The sequence below is a fragment of the Myxine glutinosa genome, chromosome 14, assembly GCF_964187855.1.
Source record: "Myxine glutinosa chromosome 14, kmMyxGlut1.1, whole genome shotgun sequence".
Taxonomy (NCBI): Eukaryota; Metazoa; Chordata; class Myxini; order Myxiniformes; family Myxinidae; genus Myxine; species Myxine glutinosa.
This window is the reverse complement of record NC_136274.1, coordinates 66029855-66045019: the sequence shown is the minus strand read 5'-3', so window position 1 is coordinate 66045019 and position 15165 is coordinate 66029855. Positions and strand designations below refer to the sequence as shown.

At 45.4% G+C, this 15165-nt stretch overlaps 2 protein-coding genes across 2 annotated transcripts; both read right to left on the bottom strand.

The window, feature by feature from the left end:
* Positions 1-3692: 3692 nt before the first annotated feature.
* On the bottom strand, positions 3693-5818 carry LOC137439868 (uncharacterized). Its single transcript, XM_068136067.2, has 3 exons — positions 5302-5818; positions 4797-5080; positions 3693-4512 (listed from the first exon to the last, which is right to left on the bottom strand). The coding sequence occupies exons 2-3, from the start codon at positions 5072-5074 to the stop codon at positions 4065-4067; spliced, it is 726 nt and encodes a 241-aa protein (XP_067992168.2). The 5' UTR covers positions 5075-5080; positions 5302-5818; the 3' UTR covers positions 3693-4064.
* LOC137439275 (uncharacterized) lies at positions 5284-10719 on the bottom strand. Its single transcript, XM_078768002.1, has 6 exons — positions 10702-10719; positions 9085-9321; positions 8580-8863; positions 8067-8295; positions 7826-7922; positions 5284-5543 (listed from the first exon to the last, which is right to left on the bottom strand). The coding sequence occupies exons 1-6, from the start codon at positions 10717-10719 to the stop codon at positions 5284-5286; spliced, it is 1125 nt and encodes a 374-aa protein (XP_078624128.1).
* Between the last annotated feature and the right edge of the window lie 4446 nt (positions 10720-15165).

Sequence of the window (15165 nt, the reverse complement as noted above, 5' to 3'; positions counted from 1 at the left end):
CATCCAGATTGGCTATTGGAGGGACCATCTTCGCAATTTGTCGTCCCAACATGTCCCAAACGTGCTCGAGGGGGTTCAACCTGCCACAGCAACGCATACGACGGCTTACAGGGTCTATGAGACGTAGGGTTGAGTCAGTGATCCGATCACGTGGGTCCTACACACGTTATTGACGCAAAGATCGCTAGAGGTCTTCTCAGAACAATGACTGTACGTTAGAAAACATAAACGTCATCCACACTGTCCGTGATGGACCTATAGCTCCATACTTAAATTGAGGTGAAAATATGCCTAAAATTCCCAAAAAATTTCACCTTAAATTATTCAGAATAAAATATTGAAAACGGCATGATTGTTATGTTTTTATGTGACCATAATATCACTTCTCCAGAAAATATAGCAATATCATGGGTATATTACACTGTTTTGATGACAACAAACTTGTAATGTGCGAGGTTGTAAAAAAACGGGGGGGGTGCTTAACTTAATTCTTTGTGTATATATGTATGTATATATATATATATATATATATATATATATATATATATATATGGGTCAGAATTTTGAACGAGGTACATTTGGGCCTCCCAGTGGTCAAATTTTTTTTGGGGGAATAGCTAAAAATCACCTTGATATCCTTAAAGCCCTAAGCCTGGGCTATCAAACGCAGCCAAACTGACACCGATCGGCCCAGAGGTTCCGTTTTTATTCATGGTCAAAGTTTCCCTTCCTTGTTAGCATAACGTAAGAGACCAAAATAAGGTCTCTTTGTAAACATTCCGTCACAAATGCTTCATTTCTGCATTTAAACATATAAGCAAAGTACCAAACATAGGCAACACATATATCTACTTGTGTTTTAAGTTTCAAGTTCCTACTCAAAATGTATGCTGGTTTATGTATCGACAAATATTGGCTATTTTTCAGTTGTTTTCACCCAAACCTGTGTTTTTTAAATTGCACTCTTGACAAGTTTCTGTCATTTTGCAAATATACTTAATAGAACCTCCAAAAAGCACTCAGGTACTCTACAATACATGTGTTAATTAACTGGAAAATTTGCAGTTTGGTGCGTCCACGTTATCTATGGTTGTGTCTTGAAAATAGCTCAATATCAATTGAGAAATAAATCTCTCTTACGTTATGGTAATACCACAAGCCAACAAATCATTCTAGCTACTAACAAAATGGATTTATTTCCATACAACCATCAAAAATCAGAAGGATATTGTTCCTCCAGCAAACGAAACTTGCAATAAAGTACTAATCATACCTTTTTTATATACAAAATAGCAGTACACTTGTCATGTGTACTTTTTTTCTCCTACTTAGCATTCAAGCTATTTAAATACCCACTCAAACATCTCAAACAGAATGCCAAACTACTGCAATCTGTACTCATATGTGTAGACTCTTAAAACAAATAGAAAAGAGCATGCTAATACTTGGAAAGCTTGGCCCTCAGCCGCCGGTGCGGGGCCATAGTAAATCTCTCTTATGTTACGTATATCTCTCTTACGTTACGGGCCCGAATAGGTTTTCTAAAACGCTACAGATTTCTTCGTAACTCACAGGGCCATGAAATCGTGGAAATCAACAGACAACATCTCTGTCTACCTGACTAAGCTTCAAAAACAGTGCTCTAAATACTTTTGGCACACCTCTTATCCTGAGTAACTTGAATATGACATTTTAAATCACATTCTTCTACTTTGAGCAGGTTTAATGTCTGCTCTATCATCACAAACAGAGTGCCTATCTTTTTCAAAATGTACTCCTGTGTATATATACTTCAGAAAAGAACAAATAAAGAAATCATGAATTATGTTTGACTGTACCTGATGCATGCTGTAGATTTAAGTATCTTACGTTACGCTTAAAAAATCTCTTACGTTATGGTGCGGTTTTCGGGCTCTAAACCAGTTACAAATCATTTCGAATTCACCATGTCGCATAAACTAACATACAAAAGCAGCCTACATGGAGCATGTAAACAAAGTAAAAGTTAATGTTAAACTTAAAATATCACTTAGTTCTGGTGGTCAAACAACTTGTTCACCACCGTGTTGACTTGATTACACTTAGTACGGTACTCCAGTCTATTTAACAAGTTACTGTTGCAGATGGAATGTCAAATAAAGTGCATCAGGTAGTCAGGTCTACTTGAAATGGATTATTTTAAATAATCACTAAACATGTTCTCAATATTTGTAAGAACTTGTAAGGGCAGCTGGTGGTATTTCTGCCGTCTGCCTGTACCACAGGGAGTGGGAGGTGGAACTTCCATGAGGATGTCTTCCTCAGGAATGGGCAGCTTATCCACAACCTTTGGCCAGGAGAACGTTGGTGGAATGGTGGAGGATGTCTTAAAGAAATTGACATCATACAACAAGATGTCATCATCCTGTACATATCCAACCACTTGCCCCAAATACCAGTTCCCTTCATACACAGCTGCCACAAAGCTGTTGGTGGCATGCTTGGGAGCGACATTGGTCGGCGCTGACAGGGCGACGTCAGCGTCCTCGGTGTCGTTCGGCACGGACGGGGAAACGTCGGCGGCCTCCGTGTTGGTCGGCGCGGACAGGGCGTCCTCGGTGGTGGGTGTCGCAGACACTGGGGCACTGTTGTCACTGCTAGACTGGGTGGTTGGTGGAAAAAGTTCAATCTCGTTCCACCCACTGCAACCCATGCAGGGCTGCAAATCAGACCAACAGCACTGCTTGTAACAACTCTCTCTCCTCGTGGCGATCTTCTGTGATTGTACAGTTACAACCACAGCGTGTACCTGCATTGTGCCTGGCACACTTCCCTTCCTGGCACACAGAGACTCCAGCCTTTCACGTGTAGCGTAGGAATCCGAGAGGGGGAGGTGGAAGTAGGTGACACTGCCACTCTTGTTCCCTTCTCTGACGAAATCTGCGGCATTCATAATGTTCACCGTGCGAATCCTGGCCTCGTCTGCCTTGCGCTTCGCTGCTGCTCCGACCCCGTCACAAGGGCCTTTGCCGTGGCCGGCTTCGAAGTACGCCCAGGTACACTCAAGGCCAATGATCTCCTTGTGACGGCACATTACGGAGAACATGGAAATGTTCCGATATTGGTTGCTCGGCGAGTCGCTGCAGTAGTGCACAACCTTAACCTGTGGATACTGTGTCTTGATGTGGTTGCAAACAATAAGCATGATGGCAAGGATAGCCCCTGCATCGTGGGTGCGGTCGTCTGACACGACGCAGAGGGAGTCCGTGGTGACCATGCCATCCTGGCCACGGAAGTGCACAACAGCAGGATGCACTGTGACTGCCTCCTTTGCATAGAAGGCAGACTGTATCTCCTCCGCGTACGACACAATCCAGTTCTGTGCAAAGTTCATTTGCACGGTGCACTCCTCGGCGGTGAGGTTCTGCCGTAGATGCCGCACAGCACGGTGTTGATGGATGGCGCGGTTGACGTGCGCTACAATTGAGGGGTACTCGTCCAGGACTGCAGTGATGAACTCCTCACACTGCATCGTCTCATCCGCTGGCCGCACCTTCTTGACCGTCTTTCCATCCGCAGGGTTGCCTATGGGGACGGGCCGCTTACGCCACTCACTGAAGGTGATGGTCGCTGGTAGGGTGGCGGCACACAGCTTCTGCTCCAGATCCTCCGGCGACATTTTCTTCACCAGCGTGTCCACAACTGTGGGGATGCCCACGCACTCCAGTGGCCATAGCTTAAGGGTGTAGTTTTGATGCTTGAGACACAGGCAAAAGTCCTGTGTCCCATAGTTCAGGTGCCGGATGTACTTGGCCTCCTTGATGGTTTTTCGGAAAAAGTCCGGGCTACAGGTGCAGTCGGGGTGTTCACGCACAAACTGCTCGTGCAGTGGTTGAGTGTACTCAATCAGAACAACCTTCTGCATTTTCACCTTGTTCACCGTAACGGTGTCCTTCTTGCCGGGTAGAGTGATGCTGTGATCTGGCTGCAGGAGGAACTCTAGCACTCGCTGCTTGCGTCGGTGGGAGAACAGAAGGCGCTTGACGGTACCCCGTTGGACACGACCAATGGCACGTCGGTCGACTCTAATGTCCTTGGCCACCTGCTGTGTCACACGCAGTTGCTTCAGCTTCTTGGGCGACGCGATCTGTTGGGTCAGCTTTATAAAGCGTATAAATACGTTTCCCGGTGGTTAGACGGTTGATTTTTTCAGCAAACGTGTCGTAGGCGATGACTTTCCGCCGAATGGTGCTCGCGTCATCGCTAAGGCCAGCGACAACGCCACCATCACTGCTGCCACGACGGACGTCATCACCGGCATCGTCACGACGAGTGTCAGCACCAGCATCACCACAAGTAGGTGAAGCAATGTTGTGCTGTTGGCGAAGACGTTCGAGCTTTGTCTGCATCTGTAGGATTTGAGCCTCGTATGCTGCTGAATTTGCATCCATCTCCTTCCGCTGTTTGTCCAGCTTGTAGTATAGGCGCGACTCGGCCTTCGTCTTCTGCTGTCTGCCAGGGGAAGTTTCTCTTCTGAAAGAAAAGACCATAATAAATAGTTTACAGTGATTTAAATTTTTCCTGTAATGAAAGTTAAATTAGATTTACAATTTTTATTTCACATTTTCCCGAAAGGAATTTCAATTATAATTAGGTATAAATTTGTTAGTACTGGGAGAAAAGAACACTGGTACACTGCATTGAAGATAACAGTAATGATTTAAAACAATATCTGGTTCATGATGTGTTAAAAGCTCAAGAATTTTGTAAAGGTATTAAAATGATATTTTAAAAATTAAATATAGTGTCACACGCACTCTAAGTCTTGTGTCAGTCTTGATGATGAGGGTGCCGGGGTGTCGGAAGCATGGGGGCTCCTACTGCGGAAGCTGTACAGTCTCGAGGTGTAGGTGGGCCTGAGATAGCGGGACCGGGCCTGGCGATCTCTGCAGTCACTGTCTGAGCTGCTGTCGACCAGTGACGGAGGGACTGACGAGGCTGATGACGGGGACGCGGACGGTTGTGGTAGTGACGACTGGGTCGAAGCCGGGGACAGCATCGAAGCCCTCTGACGTGACGGGGTCCGGAAGTCCATCTTCACCTGTAGTGATAATAATATAATTATAATTCTCATCAATCTCATCATCATCATACTTGACTACAACTGAAAAGATATTTTTTAAAATGGCATGTTACTCTTTGAAACCAATACATGTAAATTATGTGTGTACAGACTTTGTGTTTTTGTAATTGAGAATAAGTAATTAATTAATTAATTAATAAAATGAATTTTATTGAATATAATTAATAAAAATGTATTACTGTCAGACTCTGCGTCTCTGGTTCGGGCTGTGGCTTTGGCTGTGGGAGTGGCTCTGCAGGAGCTTCTTCTGCTTGCTGCTGCTTCTCCTTTTGCCTCTGGCGGTAGGCGATGGCGCGTAGGCGAGCCTGCTCCCGCTTGCGCTGCTTCTGCTGCTCGCTGTCTTCCTCCTTTCGGCGCTCCCGATATTCGCGTTGGTAGTCCGCATTGTCTCTTATATTCAGGGCTGCCCAGCCGTTCGCGCCTGCGCTCTCGTGATTCCCTCACTGAATCCTTGTGAGGCTTCTTGGCGGCGTCCGACAGCTTCTTTCGACCCATGACTGGAAAATAAAACAAGCAAAAATTAATTCTATGAGGCCACAGTTATTACTGCACATCGGATTTTTATGTGAAAAAATAATAAATATTTTTTCACATAAAACGGCTTTTTTGCGCGCAAAAAAAATATTTTGCTATTTTCGGAGAAAAAAAGAATTTCGCCCTTTTTCGGGAAAAATAAAATAAAATGCCCTTTTTGGTCGAAAATGTCTGGCAACGCTAAAAAAATTAGGGAATTTTTCGCAATTTTAAACTGCGATCGAAATTTGTAACTGCGATCGAAATTTTTAACTGCGATCAATCTCAAAAACAAAACGTTGCGTCCACTTGCGTGCGTTGCGTCCCCAGCGTGTACAGCAGTGAGGCGGTGTACTACAGTGAGAGAGTGTACACAAAGTGTGAACAAGTCTCCTATCAAGATGAGTGCTGCTCTTCGTGACAAGTGGCTGAAGGAATTCAACGCTGGCGGCGATGGGGCCACCTTCAAGTACGTGTCGAGTGACACGGCTTTCTGTCGAGCTTGTGAAAAGACTTACCGGGCGAAGCAGAAGTCTGAGCTGGCCCAACATGTCCGAGGAGACCGCCACAAGAGCAACTTGGCCTTAAAGAAGAAGAGGACGGTCACGCAAGCCACCATGGAGGACTTTGGTGGTGGAAAGAGGCACAAGTGCGACGTCGTGGCTCAGGAGCTGTGCCAGGCCATGCTGGCCGCTGGCATCCCATGGTCGAAATTGGAAAAACCTGCCCTCCGGTCGTTCCTGGAGAAGCACATCACTCTCCAGATCCCCGATGAAAGCTGGATTCGAAAGCACTACCTCCACAAGTGCTACGACGAGGCCTTGGCGGGGATCCGTGCCGACCTCGGACAGCAGCCCATCTGGCTGTCTGTCGACGAGACGACCGATTCGGCAGGTCGATATGTGGCCAACATCATCGCGGGACGCTTGTCCAAGGAGGGGTACTTTCGTCCCCACCTCGTCCAGTGCATGTTTCTGGAGAAGACCAACTCCGGGGAGATCGTGCGTGCAGTCAATGACACGCTGCGCTATCTTTGGCCTGATTTCAAGCCGGAGTGCCTCAAGGTCCTCGTCAGCGACGCCACGGCCTATATGATCAAGGCCGGCCATGCCCTGAAGGAACTCTTCCCGGACTTGCTGCATATGACTTGCGTTGCCCACGCGCTCCAGCGTGTCTGCAAGACAGTCCGAGAAATGTTCAAGGACGTCAACGACCTGATTGCCACGACGAAGAAGGTGTTCGTCAAAGCCCCGTCGCGTGTTGTCTTTTGGAAGGAGCAGCAGCCCAATCTTTCTCTCCCCCCGGAGCCCATTCTGACTCGGTGGGGGACGTGGATCGACGCCGCGGTGTTTTACGCCGAGCACTTCGAGGCCGTCAAGGACATTGTGGACCAGCTGAACGATGACGACGCGATGGCAATCCGGAGTGCCAAGGACCTGTTCGGAAAGGCGGACATCAAGCTCAGTTTGGTCTTCTTAAATGCCCACTTGTCGTTCATCCCGAAGATCCTTAAGCAGCTGGAGGAGGCCGGCATGGAGCTGGCCAAGGCCTTCCAGCTCCTTGATCAGGCCAAGGAGGAACTCGAAAAGATCCGAGGCTGCCGTAAGGAGATCCTGCTCATCAAGGCGGTGCTGCAGCGCAATCCCGACATTGGTGTGCTGAGGACAGTGGCTTTGATCCTGGATGGAGATCAGCACGGATCTGAGGTTGGTGTGCCGGCTGGAGTCAAGCTTGCTGACATCCCCCTCTTGAGGTACTGCCCCATCGTCAGCGTCGACGTGGAAAGGTCCTTCTCCGTCTACAGAAACGTCCTCACCGACCGCCGACACCGCCTCACCAAGGAGAACATTACCAAGATAATGATTTCAAACACCTACTTTAACCGTTCCTAAAAGGGTCTTGTCAATTTCTTCTAGTCCTCTACTTATCAAACAATGCGGTTGCAATAAAGGTACCTGAACGTCATTTTTTACCTGTTTACGAGCCCAGAGTGCTTAATGTTGTGCAGGAAAAAGCTTACCATTTTTTGTTCTTTTTTTGACTGATTTCTGAAAAACTTGGTAATAATAAAAAATGAATAAAACGGGGGAAAAAAATATTTCGGGATTTTTTCACATAAAAAAAAATCCGCTTTTCAAAACATAAAAGGCCTATTTTCTTAACATAAAAATCCGTAGCGCTTGACGGTACCCCGTTGGACACGACCAATGGCACGTCGGTCGACTCTAATGTCCTTGGCCACCTGCTGTGTCACACGCAGTTGCTTCAGCTTCTTGGGCGACGCGATCTGTTGGGTCAGCTTTATAAAGCGTATAAATACGTTTCCCGGTGGTTAGACGGTTGATTTTTTCAGCAAAGGTGTCGTAGGCGATGACTTTCCGCCGAATGGTGCTCGCGTCATCGCTAAGGCCAGCGACAACGCCACCATCACTGCTGCCACGACGGACATCGTCACGACGAGTGTCAGCACCAGCATCACCACAAGTAGGTGAAGCAATGTTGTGCTGTTGGCGAAGACGTTCGAGCTTTGTCTGCATCTGTAGAATTTGAGCCTCGTACGCTGCTGAATTTGCATCCATCTCCTTCCGCTGTTGTCCAGCTTGTAGTATAGGCGCGACTCGGCCTTCGTCTTCTGCTGTCTGCCAGGGGAAGTTTCGCTTCTGAAAGAAAAGACCATAATAAATAGTTTACAGTGATTTAAATTTTTCCTGTAATGAAAGTTAAATTAGATTTACAATTTTTATTTCACATTTTCCCGAAAGGAATTTCAATTATAATTAGGTATAAATTTGTTAGTACCGGGAGAAAAGAACACTGGTACACTGCATTGAAGATAACAGTAATGATTTAAAACAATATCTGGTTCATGATGTGTTAAAAGCTCAAGAATTTTGTAAAGGTATTAAAATGATATTTTAAAAATTAAATATAGTGTCACACGCACTCTAAGTCTTGTGTCAGTCTTGATGATGAGGGTGCCGTGGTGTCGGAAGCATGGGGGCTCCTACTGCGGAAGCTGTACAGTCTCGAGGTGTAGGTGGGCCTGAGATAGCGGGACCGGGCCTGGCGATCTCTGCAGTCACTGTCTGAGCTGCTGTCGACCAGTGACGGAGGGACTGACGAGGCAGATGACGGGGACGCGGACGGTTGTGGTGGTGACGACTGGGTCGAAGCCGGGGACAGCATCGAAGCCCTCTGACGTGACGGGGTCCGGAAGTCCATCTTCACCTGTAGTGATAATAATATAATTATAATTCTCATCAATCTCATCATCATCATACTTGACTACAACTGAAAAGATATTTTTCAAAATGGCATGTTACTCTTTGAAACCAATACATGTAAATTATGTGTGTACAGACTTTGTGTTTTTGTAATTGAGAATAAGTAATGAATTAATTAATTAATAAAATGAATTTTATTGAATATAATTAATAAAAATGTATTACTGTCAGACTCTGCGTCTCTGGTTCGGGCTGTGGGAGTGGCCCTGCAGGAGCTTCTTCTGCTTGCTGCTGCTTCTCCTTTTGCCTCTTGCGGTAGGCGATGGCGCGTAGGCGAGCCTGCTCCCGCTTGCGCTGCTTCTGCTGTTCGCTGTCTTCCTCCTTTCGGCGCTCCCGATATTCGCGTTGGTAGTCCGCATTGTCTCTTATATTCAGGGCTGCCCAGCCATTCGCGCCTGCGCTCTCGTGATTCCCTCACTGAATCCTTGTGAGGCCTCTTGGGTCCGAATATAGTAAGTATAGTATAAATAATAAGTATAAATAATAAGTCCGACAGCTTCTTTCGACCCATGACTGGAAAATAAAACAAGCAAAAATTAATTACATGAGGCCACAGTTATTACAATAATAAAAAACGGGACCATAACATAAGAGATTTTTATCTAAAAATAAACTTATTACTGATGGAAAGGCAAGTGGTCCATATTAGAGCTAGCGGGGCGGGGCGTCTACAGTTTAAATACGAAGTTCGTACTCGATGGGGAAGTATGGAAAAATCGACAAATATACAAACGTCACGTAAGAGAGATTTATATTATTCTCTGTTTTCAACATTCTATAATCAGAACAAAAAAAAAATAGTGCTAGATAGAGGTCATATATATACCCTCAAGGTTGGAATGCGAAAAGACTCGGATGGCAATACAATTGACACTGTCATAAGAGATTTTATATCGTGGCGTCACGTAAGAGACCGTTATCGGAGAAATACAATATTAGGCCCCTAAATCCAAAAATACATCATGAAACAGCTCATAATACACAAAGCACTCTCAGGCTATGGATCGTTTGTTTCCATATGATATTTGTAAATATGGACATGTATGAAGTACTACAGTCAATGATGAACTGAAAATTGACACCAAATTTAGAGGGACTGACAGCAAGATCTTGATGTGACACCCATCGAAACCAGTTGGCAGTCATCCAACACAGCTCATTACAACCAAATACAACATATATTCTTGTTGAATACAATAATTAAGACATGTACAAAGCTTATGCGGGACTGCGGATCTTTTTTTAATGTTACGATAAACCTCTCGTACGTTACGATTTATGGGTCTCGTACGTGACGCTGTACAAACTCGCACGCCATTGGCGGCCATGAAACGAGAACGACTCACGGCGATTTTGGCAAGTACTTTCACATGTTTCTACGAATTAATCTCCAAATAAACCAGGTCTTGAGGATCTATGGCATCCTGGACAAGTACTTACGAGACCATGGGTTCCAACGCCGATCTCACGTATGTTATTTTTTTGGATTTCTCCGGCCAGACCGACGACTAACTTTCGCCAAACTTCTTGTTTCGCGTGGCGAGTAACTCGCTGAATACCCGAATGTAAACGCCGGGTAACAGGAAGTACCCATATGTCGGCATTTCACGCCACAAGTTTTCGGTCTCTTACGTTATGGAGGAACGCTCTTCTTCCCGAAGATGCTGTTTCGGCTAGTTTTGCGTACTTAACGCACCAGGAGCGTCCCGATCTTTTGAAATGGCATAGAATTCAAGCTAATGTGATGGTCTGATGGTATATTTCACTTCGATATGCACTTACCTGGCTTACAGGGAGCATGACCGGTGCGTAACGTAAGACCGTTATGGTTTCTAAATTCACACTCAAGCTTGTTGTGTCTCAGAGAAACAAAGGAGGTCAATGATTTTTACAGAGTTAATAAATACGTATAAGTGCTGTTTGTTGCGCCCTAAAGAAGAACTATGGAACACCCTGATATGTGTAAAACAGGGCTTATATAAATATCTCTTACGTTACGGTTCATCTGCTTCATCCTATATGAGGAGGAGCTGTGACTCAGGAACTGACATGAGTAACACAAAAACACATTCAGTAGAGTAGTTATATAGAACTACTTTTATTCCAGCTGTGAAAAGTATCTGAAAAAGGCTTTTATAATGAATGCATGGCTTTGAAGGGTAACGAAATACTTTTTAAAATGCCCTTTTTCACCATTTTTTGAGGTTCAGAGGCTTATAACATGTAGATAATTGATAAAAAGTATATAAAACTATACATTTTCTGAAAGCCGTGATTGTGTTCTACAAGATGACATCTAAATGTACTAATTCAGAACATTTGGGACAACGTTATATAGGTTTAAAGCAATCAATGTGTGTTTTTTGGGATTTGTACCTCGTTCAAAATTCTGACATATATATATATATATATATATAATATCCCAAAAGGCCATTCAGGCTTTGACAATATGAAATCCCCATCTCCACTGCCTCTGACATCAATTCTTCCTGGGAATTCTTCCAAAGCAAACTGATCTCTCTCATGCACAGATTTATCCCATCTCGTCTTCAGTTGTCTTACCCTTCCTCCCGTCCATGGTACACCGAATCTTGTGGTGAGGCAGTTGCCCTGAAACAACTTGCCTTTGCCTCTTGGAAGGCTAATCCAACTGAAGGCAATCTCAGTTCCTTCCACCAAGCTTGGAACAAGTGTGTGTCTACCCTCAGGAGTGCCAGGAAGCACTATCTCTCCTCACTCAAGAACGAACTCTCAAACCTGTCTCCTTCCTCCAAATCCTGGTGGCGTCTGGTCAAATCCGTTTCTGGTGTTTGTTCCCCCTCCATCCCCTCCCTTACCTCAAATGGCCACACAGTTGACATCGCACGTGAAAGCTTTGGTTGAAATGCCAAACAGGAAATCAGAGCTGTCTCCCTTGACATATCACGTGCCTTCGATACGGTCTGGCACCCAGCTCTGCTCACCAAACTCTACTCCTATGGTATCCATGGAAATCTCCATGCATGGCTTGCGGACTTCCTCTCTGGTCGTAGTCAACGTGTGGCCCTGAATGGATTTCTCTCATCTCCCCTTCCTGTTCAGGCTGGAGTTCCCCAAGGCAGTGTGATGGGCCCTGTGCTTTTTCTGGTCTTTATCAATGATCTCTCCGACTCTCTGGAAAATCCTCTCTATCTCTTTGCTGATGACTCCACTCTCTGCCGCTCCATTCCTCTTCCCTCAGATCGGCAGTCTGCAGCCTCCTCACTCTCTGAAGACCTGGACAAAATCACAGACTGGTCAAACAAGTGGAACATGTCTTTCAATCCTGACAAATCTCACACTCTTACTATGTCTCTCCGAAAAGATCGACTGGACAACCCTCCCATCTACTTTCTCAACAATCCTCTCCATGAAGTTCTGTCCTTCAAGCTTTTGGGTCTCACTATCTGCCATGATCTTTCTTGGGAAAACCACATTTCCAAGCTGGCCTGCAAAGCCAGTCGCCGACTGGGCATCCTCCGCTGTGCGAAGTCCTTCCTAGGCACACCTGAGCTCCTCACCACATACATGGCTTTCATCTGCAGCTCAATGGAATACTGTTCTCCCCTATGGGCTGGTGCTCCTGCCTCACACCTAGCTCAGCTTCACGCTGTTGAAACCAAAGCTTTCAGAATCATTGGAATCTCCTGCGATGAAGCTATCTCTGAGGGCCTTTCACTCACTCACCGCAGGCAGGTAGGTGGTCTTTCTGTCTTCTACCGACTCCTCTCCGGCCTTGCTCCCCCAGCTCTCTCTGTGCTCTGTCCCCCAAATATTCCTACAGGTCGCACAAGATCTGCCAGCAAGCCTCTGATTGTTAAACTGCCGAAATCTCGGCTTTCTGCTCACCTTCACTCCTTCATTCCTCTTTTCTCCCACCTCTGGAACAAACTCCCACACTCCCTTCAATCCCACTCCTCCCTCCAGGTCTTTAAAACAGCTGTTCACCACCATCTCTTATCTTCCCCCATCCAAAACCTTGATCTTTTCTACCCCCACTAATTCACCCCAGATCCACCTTGTTTGTAATTCCAACTTCTTTCCTGGTAGTCCTGGCAGTGTCCATATGTTTTATGCCTCTCCCACCCCCTTTCCCATCCCTCCCCCCCAAAGCCCTCTCCCTCCCACAGATCTCTCGATGTCTCCATGTCTCTCGGTTCCTGCTCTCAAATGTTGTTTGTGTCCTTCCCCCTCTCTCCCCATATTGTCTACCGCTCCCGCTGTTATTTGTTTTATGTGTCGGTTTGTGGGTTATGTGTCGGTTTGTCGGTTTGTCTTTCTGTGTGATAAATGTTCGCTCTTTCACGAGCCTCGATCTTGTATACAAAAAAAAAAAAAAAAAAAAAAAAATAGCACAAAACGATGAACGAATTAACATGAAATATTTCACTGGATGAAGCACAACACATTGACGAATCCGGTTCGGAAAACTCAGCTTGCCAGTGGAGAGCGGATTTGAAAGAAGGCTTTTTCTTTCCTGTCGGCCTACTTGATTTGTCAGGGAAACTATGGCGGTCGCAGAATTGTCCAGGGTTTGTTGTGAGGAAGAAGTGATTAAGTTACTTTGATGAACATTGTGTTTGTATTCTTCATTCTGCGCTAAACCTTGTATTGTTGTGCCGCTAAAAAGCATGGGCCTTCGGATTATTTATCTAAACCTTGATTCGCTTAAACTTATAACAGGAAGTGCTAAATTGTGATCTACTTTGGCCCAATAAAATTACTTAACCAGAAAGAAGGCATTAATTAAGAGGCGGTAAGCATATGTGTTTGCAGATGATTCTGTTTGTTTTTACATTTTCCAGCGATTAAATTTGTCTGTCTTGTTTCAGGTGGTCGTTCTTCATTCTTCGTTCTTCGGTGTACCGTGACCACACACACCAGTTATCGTTGGCTCGCATTTCTCCAAGGTGCTCTCATTGCGTGCCAATCACTTGCTCATGGCTGACATCTGTGTTCTTGATATGTGCATTTTAAATTCCAGCATTTCGAATGAAATTGTCCCAACACCAAATTTTCTTTGTTTTATTGATGGTTTAGACATGCAATCTACAAAACGACTGACTCGTCCAGTCTCGAGGGGCGTCCATTCTACCAAAATTCCTTGTGCATACGTTAGTCGATGTCCAACCATGACCGTAACCAGTATGAATGGTTTGTGACCCTGGAGTTATGGGTGTTTTCTCCTACCCAAGGCTTCCAAGACAACCCTTACCTGTAGCCATAGCTCAGACCCATTCCACGGGCACAGAGGCAGTACGCATCATGGTTCTCTCGAGGGATGTTATGCCTGTCATTGTCAACTCAATTGCTAATGTTATGTTTGTAACACAAAAAACATTGGTGACTAATGTAATAAACAAAAAACTTAAAAGAGAACGGACACGACCAAAACAACTTTGCAGATTTCGAAACATAAACATATGTTAAACACTTCTATTGAGTTCATTTCACAAATATCTTCGCGGTTTTATTAGAATTTGTCAAAATATCGCCGAACAAGCAAAATCAGTTTTGTCAAAACCGCAAACCGGAAATGACGTTTGCGAAGTAACCCAGTTTTTCGTTCTTAAAGCCTTGTTGGCTTCGTGACGATCAGAACATCGCTTTGTTTTCGTTACGATCAGTTGGAATCATGCCCAGTCGTTGTGTGGCTGCTGCTCGTGCATGCCCGAACGTGCGGGGAGGTAAGTACGTGGACATACGTACGTTGACGTACGTACCAAAAATAAGGCCTCACTGTCCGGAAGTTCGCATATCGCAGTTACGATTAATCGCAAATTAGTTTTAATGGCCAAGTATTCAATTTTCAAACCGCGAGGCAGAAACAACAAACACACGCGGTTCCTTCGCTGTCGCTTGACCGTGCGTGCAAAGAAAAATAAAAACTTGCATCGTTCCTTCAGTCTTCGCTCTCGTCCTTCGCCGTTCCTTCGCTCTCATCCTTCGCCGTTCCTTCGCTCTCGTCCTTCGCTGTTCGCCCAGTCGTTGTGTGGCTGCTGCTAGTGCGTGCCCGTACGTGCGGGGAGGTAAGTACGTGGACATACGTACGTTGACGTACGTACCAAAAATAAGGCCTCACTGTCCGGAAGTTCGCATATCGCAGTTACGATTAATTGCAAATTAGTTTTAATGGCCAAGTATTCAATTTTCAAACCGCGAGGCAGAAACAACAAACACACGCGGTTCCTTCGCTGTCGCTTGACCGTACGTGCAAAGAAAAATTAA